Source organism: Salvelinus sp. IW2-2015, linkage group LG18 (assembly GCF_002910315.2).
Source record: "Salvelinus sp. IW2-2015 linkage group LG18, ASM291031v2, whole genome shotgun sequence".
NCBI classification, from domain to species: domain Eukaryota; kingdom Metazoa; phylum Chordata; class Actinopteri; order Salmoniformes; family Salmonidae; genus Salvelinus; species Salvelinus sp. IW2-2015.
The window spans coordinates 6100895-6113464 of NC_036858.1; the positions used below are offsets into that span (position 1 = coordinate 6100895).

Here is a 12570-nt window from a genome sequence, read left to right on the forward strand (position 1 = left end):
GGATACCGCGATATTAGGAGTAGCATATCGTAGAAGAGGTAATATTGCCCAGCTCTAGTGTGTGATGTACACATGTAACGAACATTAGTCTTTTTGTGTAGAACGTGTATGTGTGAATGGATCTGTGAAAATCAATGGTTGCAGAATGGACTGGTGACCCTCCAGCCATTCCAGTCTCCTGTCACTCTAACCTGAATCACTCTCTTCCTCTCTCTCTCTCTTCCTTGTTGTTTCTCTCCCTCTGCCTCTCCCACACTGCCCTTGGCAAGGAGTGGAAMAGCTAGTGCATTACTTCAGAGATACGGCGTGGTACAGTAGCCTTTCAGATTTATTTTAACCCCTCCTTCCTTTTCTCCATTCCCTCCATTCATCCTGTCTGCATGATGAGGAATGCCTGGTCCTGGTCTGATGATTCCCCGATCTGTCCTGTGTCTGGCGTTGTTGTCCCTCCCTGGCGCATTCCCACTCTGAACAGTCCATCTGTAGTGTTTCTATCAGACCATCCTGCATCGCCTGCACTCTGTTGACAATTCACATCTTCTTCCTCCTACACTCTTCATCTTCCACCTTCTTTCTCTCTCTCTGTGTCTCTCTGTGTCTCTCTCTCTGTGTCTCTCTGTGTCTCTCTCTCTGTGTCTCTCTGTGTGTCTCTCTCTGTGTCTCTCTCTCTCTGTCTCTCTCTCTGTCTCTCTGTCGCTGTCTTCCAATTCCCTCCACCTTCTCCCCTACATGTCTGGCCTTGCATCCCTCCACCTTTCTACATTTTACTCTGTAGTTATTTAGTAGCTGCTTCTTTCCAGAGCGATTTTATAATACAGTCCGATTATTTAGGTACTCTGCTGTTTGGCTAAATACAGACAGTTGCATCCAAGTAGATAGATTTAACCACAATAAACTGGATCTGCCTGATAACATGGAATATTCATGCCTGCACATTTTCTGGGAAACAAAATCTATACAGTAACTGATTTGAACAAATATACTGAACAAAAATATGAAGGCAACATGCTTTCGACTGAGTTACAGTTCATATAAGGAAATCAGTCAATTGAAATACATAAGGCCTTAATCTATGGATTTCACTTGACTGGGAATACAGATACAGTTGAAGTCGCAAGTTTACATACACTTAGGTTGGAGTCATTAACTTTTTTCAACCACTACACACATTTCTTGTTAACAAACTATAGTTTTGGCAAGTCGGTTAGTACATCTACTTTGTGCATGACACAAGTCATTTTTCCAACAATTCTTTACAGACAGATTATTTCACTTATAACTCACTGTATCACAATTCCATTGGGTCAGAAGTTTACATACACTAAGTTGACTGTGCCTTTAAACAGCTTGGAAAATTCCAGAAAATTATGTCATGGCTTTAGAAGCTTCTGATTGACTCAAATTATGTAAATTAGCCTATTGGAGGTGTACCTGTGGATGTATTTCAAGGCCTACCTTCAAACTCAGTGCCTATTTGCTTGACATCATGGGAAAATCAAAAGAAATCAGCCATGATTTGGTATACCTCCACAAGTCTGATTCATCCTTGGGAGCAATTTCCAAACGCCTGAAAGTACCACGTTCATCTGTACAAACAATAGTACACAAGTATAAACACCATGGGACCACTCAGCCGTCATACCGCTCAGGAAGGAGACGCGKTCTGTCTTCTAGAGATGAACGTACTTTGATGCGAAAAGTGCAAATCAATCCCAGACCAACAGCAAAGGACCTTGTGAAGATGCTCGAGGAAACAGGTTAAAAGGTATCTATATCCACAGTAAAACGAGTCCTATATCGACATAACCTGAAAGGCCGCTCTGCAAGGAAGAAACCACTGCTCCAAAACCGCCATAAAATAGCCAGACTACGGTTTGCAACTGGCATTGGGACAAAGATCGTACKTTTTGGAGAAATGTCCTCTGGTCTAATGAAACAAAAAAGGAACTGTTGGTCCATAATGACCATCGTTATGTTAGGAGGAAAAAGGGGGAGGCTTGCAAGCCGAAGAACACCATCCCAACCGTGAAGCACGGGGGTGGCAGCATCATGTTGTGGGGGTGCTTTGGTGCAAGAGGGACTGGTGCACTTCACATTAATAGATGGCATCATGAGGAGGGAAAATGATGTGGATATATTGAAGCAACATCTCAAGACATCAGTCAGTTAAAGCTTGGTCGCAAACTGGTCTTCCAAATGGACAATGACCCCAAGCATACTTGCAAAATGGCTTAAGGACAGCAATGTCAAGGTATTGGAGTGGCCATCACAAAGCCCTGACCTCAATCCCATAGAAAATGTGTGGGCAGAACTAAAAAAGCGCGTTCGAGCAAGGAGGCCTACAAACCTGACTCAGTTACACCAGCTCTGTCAGGAGGAATGGGCCAAAATTCACCCATCTTATTGTGGGAAGCTTGTGGAAGGCTAACCGAAACATTTGACCCAAGTTAAACAATTTAAAGTCAGTGCTACCAAATACTAATTGAGTGTATGTAACCTTCTGACCCACTGGGAATGTGATAAAAGAAATCAAAACTGAAATAATTCATTCTCTCTACTATTATTCTGACATTTCACATTCTTAAAATAAAGTGGTGATCCTAACTGACCTAAGACAGGGGATTTTTACTAGAATTAAATGTCAGGAATTGTGAAAAACTGAGTTTAAATGTATTTGGCTATGGTGTATGTAAACTTCCGACTTCAACTGTATGCATCTGTTGGTCACAGATACCTTTTTTTTTTAAATGGTATGGGCGTGGATCAGAAAACCAGTCAGTATCTGGTGTGACCACCATTTGTCTCATGCAGTATGACACATCTCCTTCGCATGGAGTATATCAGGTTGTTGATTGTGTGGCCTGTGAAATGTTGTCCCACTCCTTTTCAATGGCTGTGCAATGTTTTTGGATATTGGCGGGAACTGGAACACGCTGTCGTACACATCGATCCAGAGCATCCCAAACTTGCTCAATGGGTGACATGTCTGGTGAGTATGCAGGCCATGGACAAACTGGGACATTTTCAGCTTCCAGGAATTGTGTACAGATCCTTGTGAAATGGTGCGTGTATTGTCATGCTGAAACATGAGGTGATGGCGGTGGATGAATGGCACAACAATGGCCCTAAGGATCTCATGACGGTGTCTCTGTGCATTCAAATTGCCATCAATAAAATGCTAATTTGTCTGTAGCTTATGCCTGTTCATACCATAACCCCACGCCACCATGGGGCGCTCTGTTCAAAACGTTGACATCAGCAAACCGCTCACCCACACGACACCATGCACGTAGTCTCCGATTGTGAGGCCGGTTGAGACGTACTGCCAAATTCTCTAAAACAACCTTGGAGGCGGCTTATGGTAAAGAAATGAACATTCAATGCTCTGGCAACAGCTCTGTTGGACATTCCTGAAGTCAGCATGCCAATTCTGTGGCATTGTTGTGATAAAACTGCACATTTTAGTGGACTTTTGTCCCCAGCACCAGGTGCAACTGTGTAATGATCATGCTATTTAATCAGCTTCTTGATATGCCATACCTGTCAGGTGGATGGATTATCTTGGTAAAGGAGAAATGCTCACTAAATACAAATTTGTGCACAACATTTGAGATAAATAAGCTTTTTTTGCGTATATGGAACATTTCTGGGATCTTTTATTTCAGCTCATGAAACATAGGACCAGCACTTAAGCTGTTGCGTTTATATTTTTGTTCAGTGTATGTCTCGTCATCCGTCCCAGCCTCCGTCATGGTCTGAAAAATTGCATTTTCCCCCTCTCCTTTCTATCATTTTAATTACTATTAAATTCCTATGTTTGAAATTTGCTTGTCGTTATTTAMATGTGTTTGGAGTCAATTCAGACGTGCGAGAATTAAAATGAAATTAGAGGAGCTGAGCAGAATTTGGAGCATCAGCGACAGGGTGGCAAGGCGCTGAATGCAGAGAGAGAGAGAGAGAGAGAGATGGTGGATAGGCTGGACGGCCAGGGATCCCAGTCTGGGGGATGGGGGTGGACAAGTGGAACACTCTGGATTTGGCAATCGAGAGGTACTCTCCATCCACCCACGCATGCGCTTCAGTGTCCCTGTCTGACTGTGTGGGGGGGGGACAAGGTGAATCCCTCCTTGAAACACCTGCTGGGCTTTATAAACCAGACTCTCCTCCTCTCCAGTGCTGCGTTGGGCTCCAGAAAGCCGTGTCACCTTTCATTAGCTACCGCTCTCTAATCCCCCGCGAGTTGTCATCCATTATTTATGAAGCCTCATCCGGGGGCCAGAAACCCCCCCACCCCCACGTCCTCAGGCGTCATCCCCTCCATCGCAGACTTTGAAAAGTGCCTGGCAGTCTGCTATCTTGTAAAGGGGGCAGGGGGACACCTTCTTACCTGGCCCTGCAGTACCTGACTGTCTGGACTCTGGAGGAAAGGGATGTTTTTCCTGTTGAAATAACCCCAGGGCCAACAGAGCAGCATTGACATTAAAGCCAGAGATCGGCCCAATGGGTAGCGTCAGGGGGAGTGTGGTGGTGTGTAGAAATGCTGCTTAGCACAGTGCTGGGGGATCGGCTGGGGGGGAGGTGGTGTAGTACACGGCGGTGGCCACAGGGTGACAGTGTGGACTAGTGAATTTCTCTCCATAGTCAATGAATGGCGGTGATAAGAGGAGGGCTGATCTGGCGAAGCTTTGAGACGTCTGATCGGCTAAGATGTCGAAGCTCAGCGCTAGCCGTGTGACTGTTTCCATACATAGATCTCTGTGCAATGTATCAAAAGGATAACTGCACCTGTGTATAGTTCCTCTCTCCCAGACTTCAGTGTAATGTAACTGAGAATGATGTAATGAAACTGAATGCACTTGTATGATTGCAGACTGTGTGTCAGATCTGTTTAGATCTCTATCTATTGTTAAACTAACATGATAAACACCTCCGAAATGGAAATKAAGTCGTCACCTTGCAATTGGGATTTGTTGCTGTTTTTGCAGGTGTAAAAAAATAAACATCTTCCACCTGCACTGGCCAGCCTCCCACCTCCCTCCCACCCCCCAAACAGACAAATCATCTGACAGAATAATTCCCTTTGAGTCAGCCAGCCTCGGTCTAGTGCTTCCTCTCCTCTCTTTCTCTTTCCTCTCTCTCGCTCTCTCGTTCTCGCTCTCACTCGTCTTTCTATCGTTCTCTCTTATCTCTCTCTTTTTCTCTATCTCTCTCGTGCTCTCTCTGTCACATAGTCTGATTGACTGACAGGTAGGCGTGTATGAGGCAGGGCTGCCGCCATGTTCCCCATCCAACAAGCAGCGTTAAATGTTAATGAGCGGGCTGAAGTGGGCCCCCGATGTGCACACCCTAACCTTTCTCTAATTGAGGATGTGCTGGCATAGCGGCACACCGGGGCACCTTGTTACGCTCGTGCCTGGCGGCCAGACACAGCCCGGAGAGCTACTGTCATCCCATGTCTTCCTTATTTTTCAGCAGCGAAGCGACGTGTGGTATGGTGTTGCGGAGGGGAGCGAGTCGGTAGGCAGGAGGAGGGCTCTTTTGATGGTGACCTCCCCCACCCAGGCTCTGCAGTGGTACATCAGGGATAATAAGTTTAGAGAGAGATGACTACTGTACTGTAGCACGCGGCATGGCTGCTGTCTCCAAAGAGTGCCCGGAATCAAAGCCCCAATCTCCGACGGCGTTTCATGTGTTGAATGCGCGCAATTAGTTTCTCATTCAAAAAGGGAGAGGCGCTACAGTACATAGTGTCTATCCTCGTGAGAATTGTAGGCTTGTTGTGCAACTGTTAGGCGAAACAGACTGGACAAAATATTTTGGTTTCGCAAGCCGAAGAACAGAAATGATTTATGATGGCGTACAATAGTTCATGCTGTAGTTTGTTTATATACAGTTTTAGATGCTTATCGTATGTTGTTTCTCTCCTCCCCCAGCCTCAAATACTACAGCCTTCCAGGCCATGGCCCAACAGCGTGCAGCAACCCCAGCCCCAGGAAACACTAACAAGCTCAGCCCACACCGAGGCCCCCCGAGACTCCTCCAACCCTGGCTGTGGGGACTCGGCCAAAATGATCCCTGCCCCTAGCCTCCCGCAGTCCCCCGGCTCTCTGAAAATAGCCTCCATCACTAAGAGGCCACAGGAAGGCCCCACAACCAACTCCACCCAGACGTCCATGGCAGGCTTCCCCAGGGTGGTGAGAGGAATCCAGTGTAGGAGCAGTCTCAGGCCGGGCTTCACAGCTCCACAGTCCCGGCTGCCCCCACCTCCCTTCAGAGGTCTGCCCAGCTACAGCTCCGCGAACCAGGCCTCTGCCTCCTCCCAGGGCCCTGTACTGCCGGCCTGCCCCCGGACCAAAGCACCCAGACAGACTCCAGGCCTCAGAGAACCAGAGATTGGCGGACTCAAGGCCAGAGGTCTAGTCCATCCCAGCCTCTTACGACTTCCCAAGCCAAAGAGCCACTGACTGCTATCTCTCAACTCTCAAACATTGCCATGTAGCAAGACCACTCAGCACCACCTTCTACCCATTCTAACCCGAAAGATCTGACTTCTTCTAAAGGTTTCCAGGCCTCACCTCAGCAAGGTTACAGTGTCTACCCTGTAAGAAAGGAAGACTTGTAGATTATATCCAAAATAACAAACTAGGTGGTTCAAGCCCTGAATGCTGATTAGCTGACAGCCGTGGTGTATCAGACCGTATATGGGTATGACAAAACATTTATTTTTACTGCTCTAATTACGTTGGTAACCAGTTTAAGCAATAAGGTACCTCGGGGGTTCGTGGTATATTGCCAATATACCACGGCTAAGGGCTGTGTGCAGGCACCCCGTGTTGCATCGTGCTTAACAACAGCCCTTAGCCATGGTATATTGGCCTTATACCAAACCTCCTCGGGCCTTATTGCGTAAATAAACATATGACCCCACAGACTATTTTAGCTAGCCTGCTGCGCTTCCAGTAAGACTCACTCAAGGTCCGAAATAAAATTGACCCGTGTACATTTGGTAAATGCCTTGTACAAAGGCGTCAAGCGTAACACAATAATTGTTTTTCCCCCTCCAAAAAAACGCTTCAGTACAATCTGTCAAATCAAATTGTATTTGTCACATGCGCCGAATACAACCGGTGTAGACCTTACCGTGAAATGCTTACTTACAAGCCCTGTGCAGAGTGCTGTCTAGATCAGTTAAATGCAGATATTGTTTGTGTGAAATGTTGTTTCAAAGTGTGAACTTTCAGGATGCTTGACACTTTTACAGTCCCTCCAGAACTTTTACTCTCTGGCCAAAACGTATCCCAGATGATGATTCTGCATGCATAGGGACACCGCAAGTACAACTATCTGGCCTTAATATAGCATTTAGGTGCCCTAATACTAGTTGACTTACTGAACTACTACATGATACCTGTATGTAGTTGTTGCGCCTAGTATAGCTATTGACCTGATGTACTCTCTGAACAGTGTCCTAGATGAATGAAGACAATATTATAACACAGAAAAACGGTTACAGGAACAGAGAATCCCTCTTGACTTGAGGGGGGAACACTTTTAGAAGTGCAGATATTTTGGTTATATAGACTAAAGAATTGAGTTACATCAGATATTGTCCCTCTGGATAAACTGGGGAGATTCTAACAGCTGTGTTAGGTTCTAAAGTTCCCCTTGCCACTTCTCAGTATTACTTCTCTCTGGTTTCAAAACACCTCTATTCTTTCTGCCTTACGTGTTTTGGTGCATTTTCAAAAGTAGCTGTAGCTACCACTGTCTACCGACAGTCAGTCAGTCTGTCTGTCTTGTCTGTTGCAGTTGGATTGAGACACAGGGATAACAGAGATCCATCCGGAAGGAGCCATCTTGTGCAGTTGGTGCTCTGACAGAGCTGTCTTTGTTTCCCCGTGCTTCCGTAATGAGAAGGTCTAGTTTGGTAGGTAGGAAGAGGCCTCCTACACGCTACTGTAATGACGCTGCAGAAGAGAAGAGCTCCGCTTCTTGATGTGCTTCAGGCCAGGGCCCTTAATAGAAGGGGACAGAAAGAAAGAAAAATAAAGAAAAGGTCCTAGCATGAAACAATATTGCTGTTATAGTGTGCAGGCTTGTGGTGACCATGTGATTCCGTAGTGGTGTCGGTTCCAGTTGGCATGGTTACGCGGCCGAGTGGCTCGGCAGAGGGGTGTGTTGATGTCAAGTGGTTGAAGCACATGCTCAGTGTGYCCCTGTCAACAGCAGGGCCAGACTCATTCCTACGGTATAACAACCACCCTCCATGTCTTCTACCACACCTTCTTCTCTCAGTCCTTCCCCAAAGGGTCCCATTGAGTGTGTCACAGTGGGCCAGCGTGTCAAGGAGGGTAGAGAGGGATACGACTCTCATTCCTCTTCTTCAAAGCCATAATGTCTAACTAGTTCCTGGTCCGTCGCTATGTTTAGTCCTAGAGAGCTTTAAGTAGGAGCCATTTATACCCTTGACCGATCAGGTCCTTATTTCCCTTATGTCATAACTGACCTTTTGATCCCAAGTCTTCTGATTGGTTGGCTCAGCATACGTTGTAGAATGCTCTGAGAGGAACAACATCACCCAGTCAACACAGTCTCAAAGATAAGATTGAGAATGCCTATTTCTGTAACTTAATTTGGTCAGTCTTCTTCCCCCACTAAAGCTTTCCATGCTTTTCTATGCAACACAGTTGTGCCCTACTCGTGGAAGATAAGTCTCATTGGTACATAGTTGTGGACAATGTGCTGTTGGCCTTCATGGACCCCTCATTATGATCCTATGTTAAGCCAGCTGTAAAGTGTACTTGATATCCCAAGCACTTGTCTTGCTGCCACACAGCTCTTGAAGTATTTGTCTTCCCATTTCTAAATGATTGAAAGCCCCATAAAGGTCATGTACCCTTGTGTTATATTTGTCAAGCGTTTCCAAGTACATTCGGCAGCATTCCTAGCCTGGTTCCAGATCTGTTCAGGCTTTTTCTGACTCCATTGCTGTCATTGTCAAGCCAAACGTGTTTGTCATGATGATGAGTGTAAAGGAGTTGGCATGATGCACAAACAGACTGGCAACAGCAACCCCACAAAGTATGTACATGACATCACTCCAACAGTCCCGGGACATGAGAAATGTCACTCCAAATCAATTCTCCTATTTGGAATGCAAGGCTGCTTCCCCATCCCACCCAGATAAGAACAACATGCTTTTTMTACATTTCATATCTTCAAATGATAAACAAACAATAAACTAACTACTATTTGAGGACCTGTAGGGAAGAGAACGAGATGGATTTGATCAATTCCTGTTTGACAGTGAGAGTCCTTGATTTAAAGGATTTAGAATATTCAGGGGTGGAAATATTTTTAGATTAACGAGATCTTAACAGAAGCTCAACGTATTTASCTCTGAGAAGTTCTCACCCAAACCCCCCCCCCCCAAAATAGTGACCTAAAGTTATTGAAAAGGGTTTATTATTTATTAATAATGCATTATTATTTTCCGGTTGTCTAGCTTTGGCTTACCATAATATGGTATGTAGATTGAACAAAAAACTTGCCCTTGAATTGACTGTACGGCCAACAGGATATCATATGGTCATGTAGCAGCAATACTCTTCTTGTGTATTACAAAAGTGCCTGCTTTTGTGACTTCAATTCCCGTGGTCCTGAACATTTGGTGTGATCTYCATCTCTTTGATTAAACTAGGACCATATAGATAGTTGGGTATGTCGATGAGTGASTGTTCCTCCTGGAGGAATGGAACAGTACGGTAGAGTAGGCCCAACTGTGTTTGCTGAAAGGAGAGAGTGAGTCTGCCTTGGGTTGATAGGTATATCCCTTTCTGTATCCCTCCGCCCCTCTACAGGGTTCAACACAGGGTTATGCGTTATGCCCGCGYAGCCTAGCAGATGTTAGACTGCCAGTCACACTTAGTATTTACTGTCACAGGCTCACTCTCAACACATTCTGACTGGGAAGGGCAAACCTGTTTGTCTCTTTCTCACTACAGTAACATTCTCTGTAACACAGGCCAGGTTAGTGGAGCTACAGTACTGTATTTGGAAAAGCAGGCCAAGCTATGCTTCCAGTGCTGACAGCTCGCATGCTTTGATGCTCTCTGGTGTGCCTCCTCTTTCTTGTAAGCAGTCTTGAGGAGATTTGTCTCTGTGTTGCCGTCTCTTTCCGACTTCCCAAATCTCAGTTTTAAGGCTCTTTTTACTAGCTTTTTTAAATKTATGCATTTTTATTGTATTTATATTTTAGAAATGCTGAAACTGTAGTTTCATTGAGGAAATGACATTGTAAACAGCGGGATGTGTTTCCCGCTCATTACCATCTGTTCAGKTAATGTTCTTCATTATTTCATCAGGGTGGTCTTAAACACGGGCTGCTTCCCAAATGGCACCCTATGCCCTTTTATAGTGTTCTACTTTYGACCAGAGCCTTATGAGCCCAGAAGTTCCCAAAGTAGTGCACTATATAGGGATTAGGGTGTCGTGTGGAAACGCGGCAACTATCACACCAGGCAGACAATGGTCGTGTCTGAAATCTGTTTTGCCTGCTACTTACCAAAACGACATACTGCGTACTAATCATTCTACAGTACATACTATTTAGAACGTACTGTTAAGTAAAAATGTATTCAGTTAGTGAACAACAAATATCTGAGAATGCGTCAAGTAATGCACAATTGTGTTTGTTAGAGTCCGTCCCCTTTTTCTGATTATCTGCTGTGGCTCTGAAAAGACAATTCTCGTCCTCGATAGCATGCAGCTATTCATACTAGATTAAAAGCCRAAATGAATGACACCCTGGCATTTAAAGCAAACAACATTTTCGAAATGTCACATACTATAAAACGTTCTATTTTCGYATACCTAATCAGCCTGCTATTTAGAACGCAAGTACAAATATTGGGACACGGCCGATATGTCTCCTCGCTACCAGTAGAACCTCTACTGTAGAAGGACTACTGGCATCTGTCTGGTGGTTCATGGMCAGATTTAGGATCATAGAAAAAACKTCTGTCACTCAGAGTAAATGAACCAGTTATCTTATAGGTGGGAAGGGTTCAGTTTGGGGTCCATAATCTTTCGCTTTGTTGTAGTCTAATATTACTGCTGTAAACGTACAACTCCATAACACGAGTATATTCAATATGCAGTACAGTATAACTTACTGTACTGTCCTGTTCAAGTCCTTCACCTCGCTAGCCATCACATTGACTGTACTGTAGAACTTATTTTTCTCACCTATGACAGGAAACTAAAATGGAGAGAGTCTGCTCTGAGGATCGGTTTCCTTGTGTGTTTGTGTTAATCTTCCTGCCAATTCTGTTTTACTTCCATGTTTGCTACACTGCTATTTAATTTGTGCAATACAATAACGATTGAAAACATACTGTTGTACACAATGCTAATTATTTATATGTATATGACATACAATATATTTATCTGTGTGTAATTGTCACGGAAATCTTGAGCTTGTCAAAAAAAAGAGAAAGCTCAATCTGAAATGCACTTTAAATGATTGTGTTGAGAGGCTTGGAACATGAAGGAATGAATTTGAAAACATATTGAACTGCTTTCTGTTTAGATCTGGCTCCTTTTTGCTGTGATATCTGAGGTTATGGAGTGGCTGAGCGCTCAAATAAAGACTGCACCAAATCTACAGTGTCGCTCTCTCACTATGGGGTTGGTGGTTGTGACAGGATGGTATGAGACGATTGGATGAGGAGAGAGGGGTGTGTACAGTAAGAGAARTGGTGGAACACGAGGGTGGTAAGAGATTGGGGGAATCGATAGGCTAGGGTGAGGTGAGGGGTAGAGATGATGGTATTCTTTCACCCAGGATGTGAGTAGTATAAAGTAGGACTCTGTGGTCAACATCAAAGACCCACCACCCTATTGTACAGTAGGTGGGGTTATTTTCTGCTCATGCATTCTCATTTTGACGCCAAATCCACCACTGGTGTGCGTGGCCAAAGAGCTCTATTTTCACGTCATCCAAAAAATGTAAACGCCTGGAATTTGCTAAACGGCATTGGCACTTGGATTGGAACCGGTGCTTTGGTCAGATGACAGGAAAATTAATCTCTTTGCCCACGCACACCAGTGGTGGGTTTGACGTCAAAATGTTTTGGTGCTATTTTGTTTCCACTGGTCCTGGGACTCTTGTTAAGGTCAATGGCATCATGAACTTGTACCAGGACATTTTAGCCAAAAACCTAGTTGCCTCTTCCAGCAAGACAATAACACCAAGCAGACATCAGAATCCACAAAGAAATGTTAATTGGCCTCAAAATCAACATTTTGGCCATCTCAGTCTCCGGACTTGAAACCCTTTGAAACCTGTGGTTTAACTCAAAGGATCTGGGAGGATTCTGTATGGAGGAATGGTCTATGATCCCTCCCGATGTGTTCTCCAACTCATACAACATTTTARATAAAGGCTCAGTGCCGGAAGGTGAGGTATTGAAAAACAGGTGTCAATAAGTTTGACCCCTACCTTTTGAGGAAAAAATAATATTACTCGTTAAACCAAATATCTTTCTCAGAGAAATTCAAGGACAATTG

At 44.6% G+C, this 12570-nt stretch overlaps 1 protein-coding gene across 3 annotated transcripts in view; it reads left to right on the forward strand.

The window, feature by feature from the left end:
• The window catches only part of ccser2b (coiled-coil serine-rich protein 2b), a 133519-nt gene extending 121854 nt beyond the window's left edge, over positions 1-11665 (forward strand). For 2 of the 3 annotated variants that reach the window (XM_070448265.1, XM_070448264.1), the window contains one exon: positions 5934-11665. In XM_070448265.1, the coding sequence (XP_070304366.1) occupies positions 5934-6085 (152 nt within the window). In that variant the 3' untranslated portion in view covers positions 6086-11665. Of the gene's footprint in view, positions 1-269; positions 310-5933 lie in introns of all 3 variants that reach the window. The other variant, XM_070448266.1, reaches the window with a different exon arrangement.
• Positions 11666-12570: the final 905 nt, after the last annotated feature.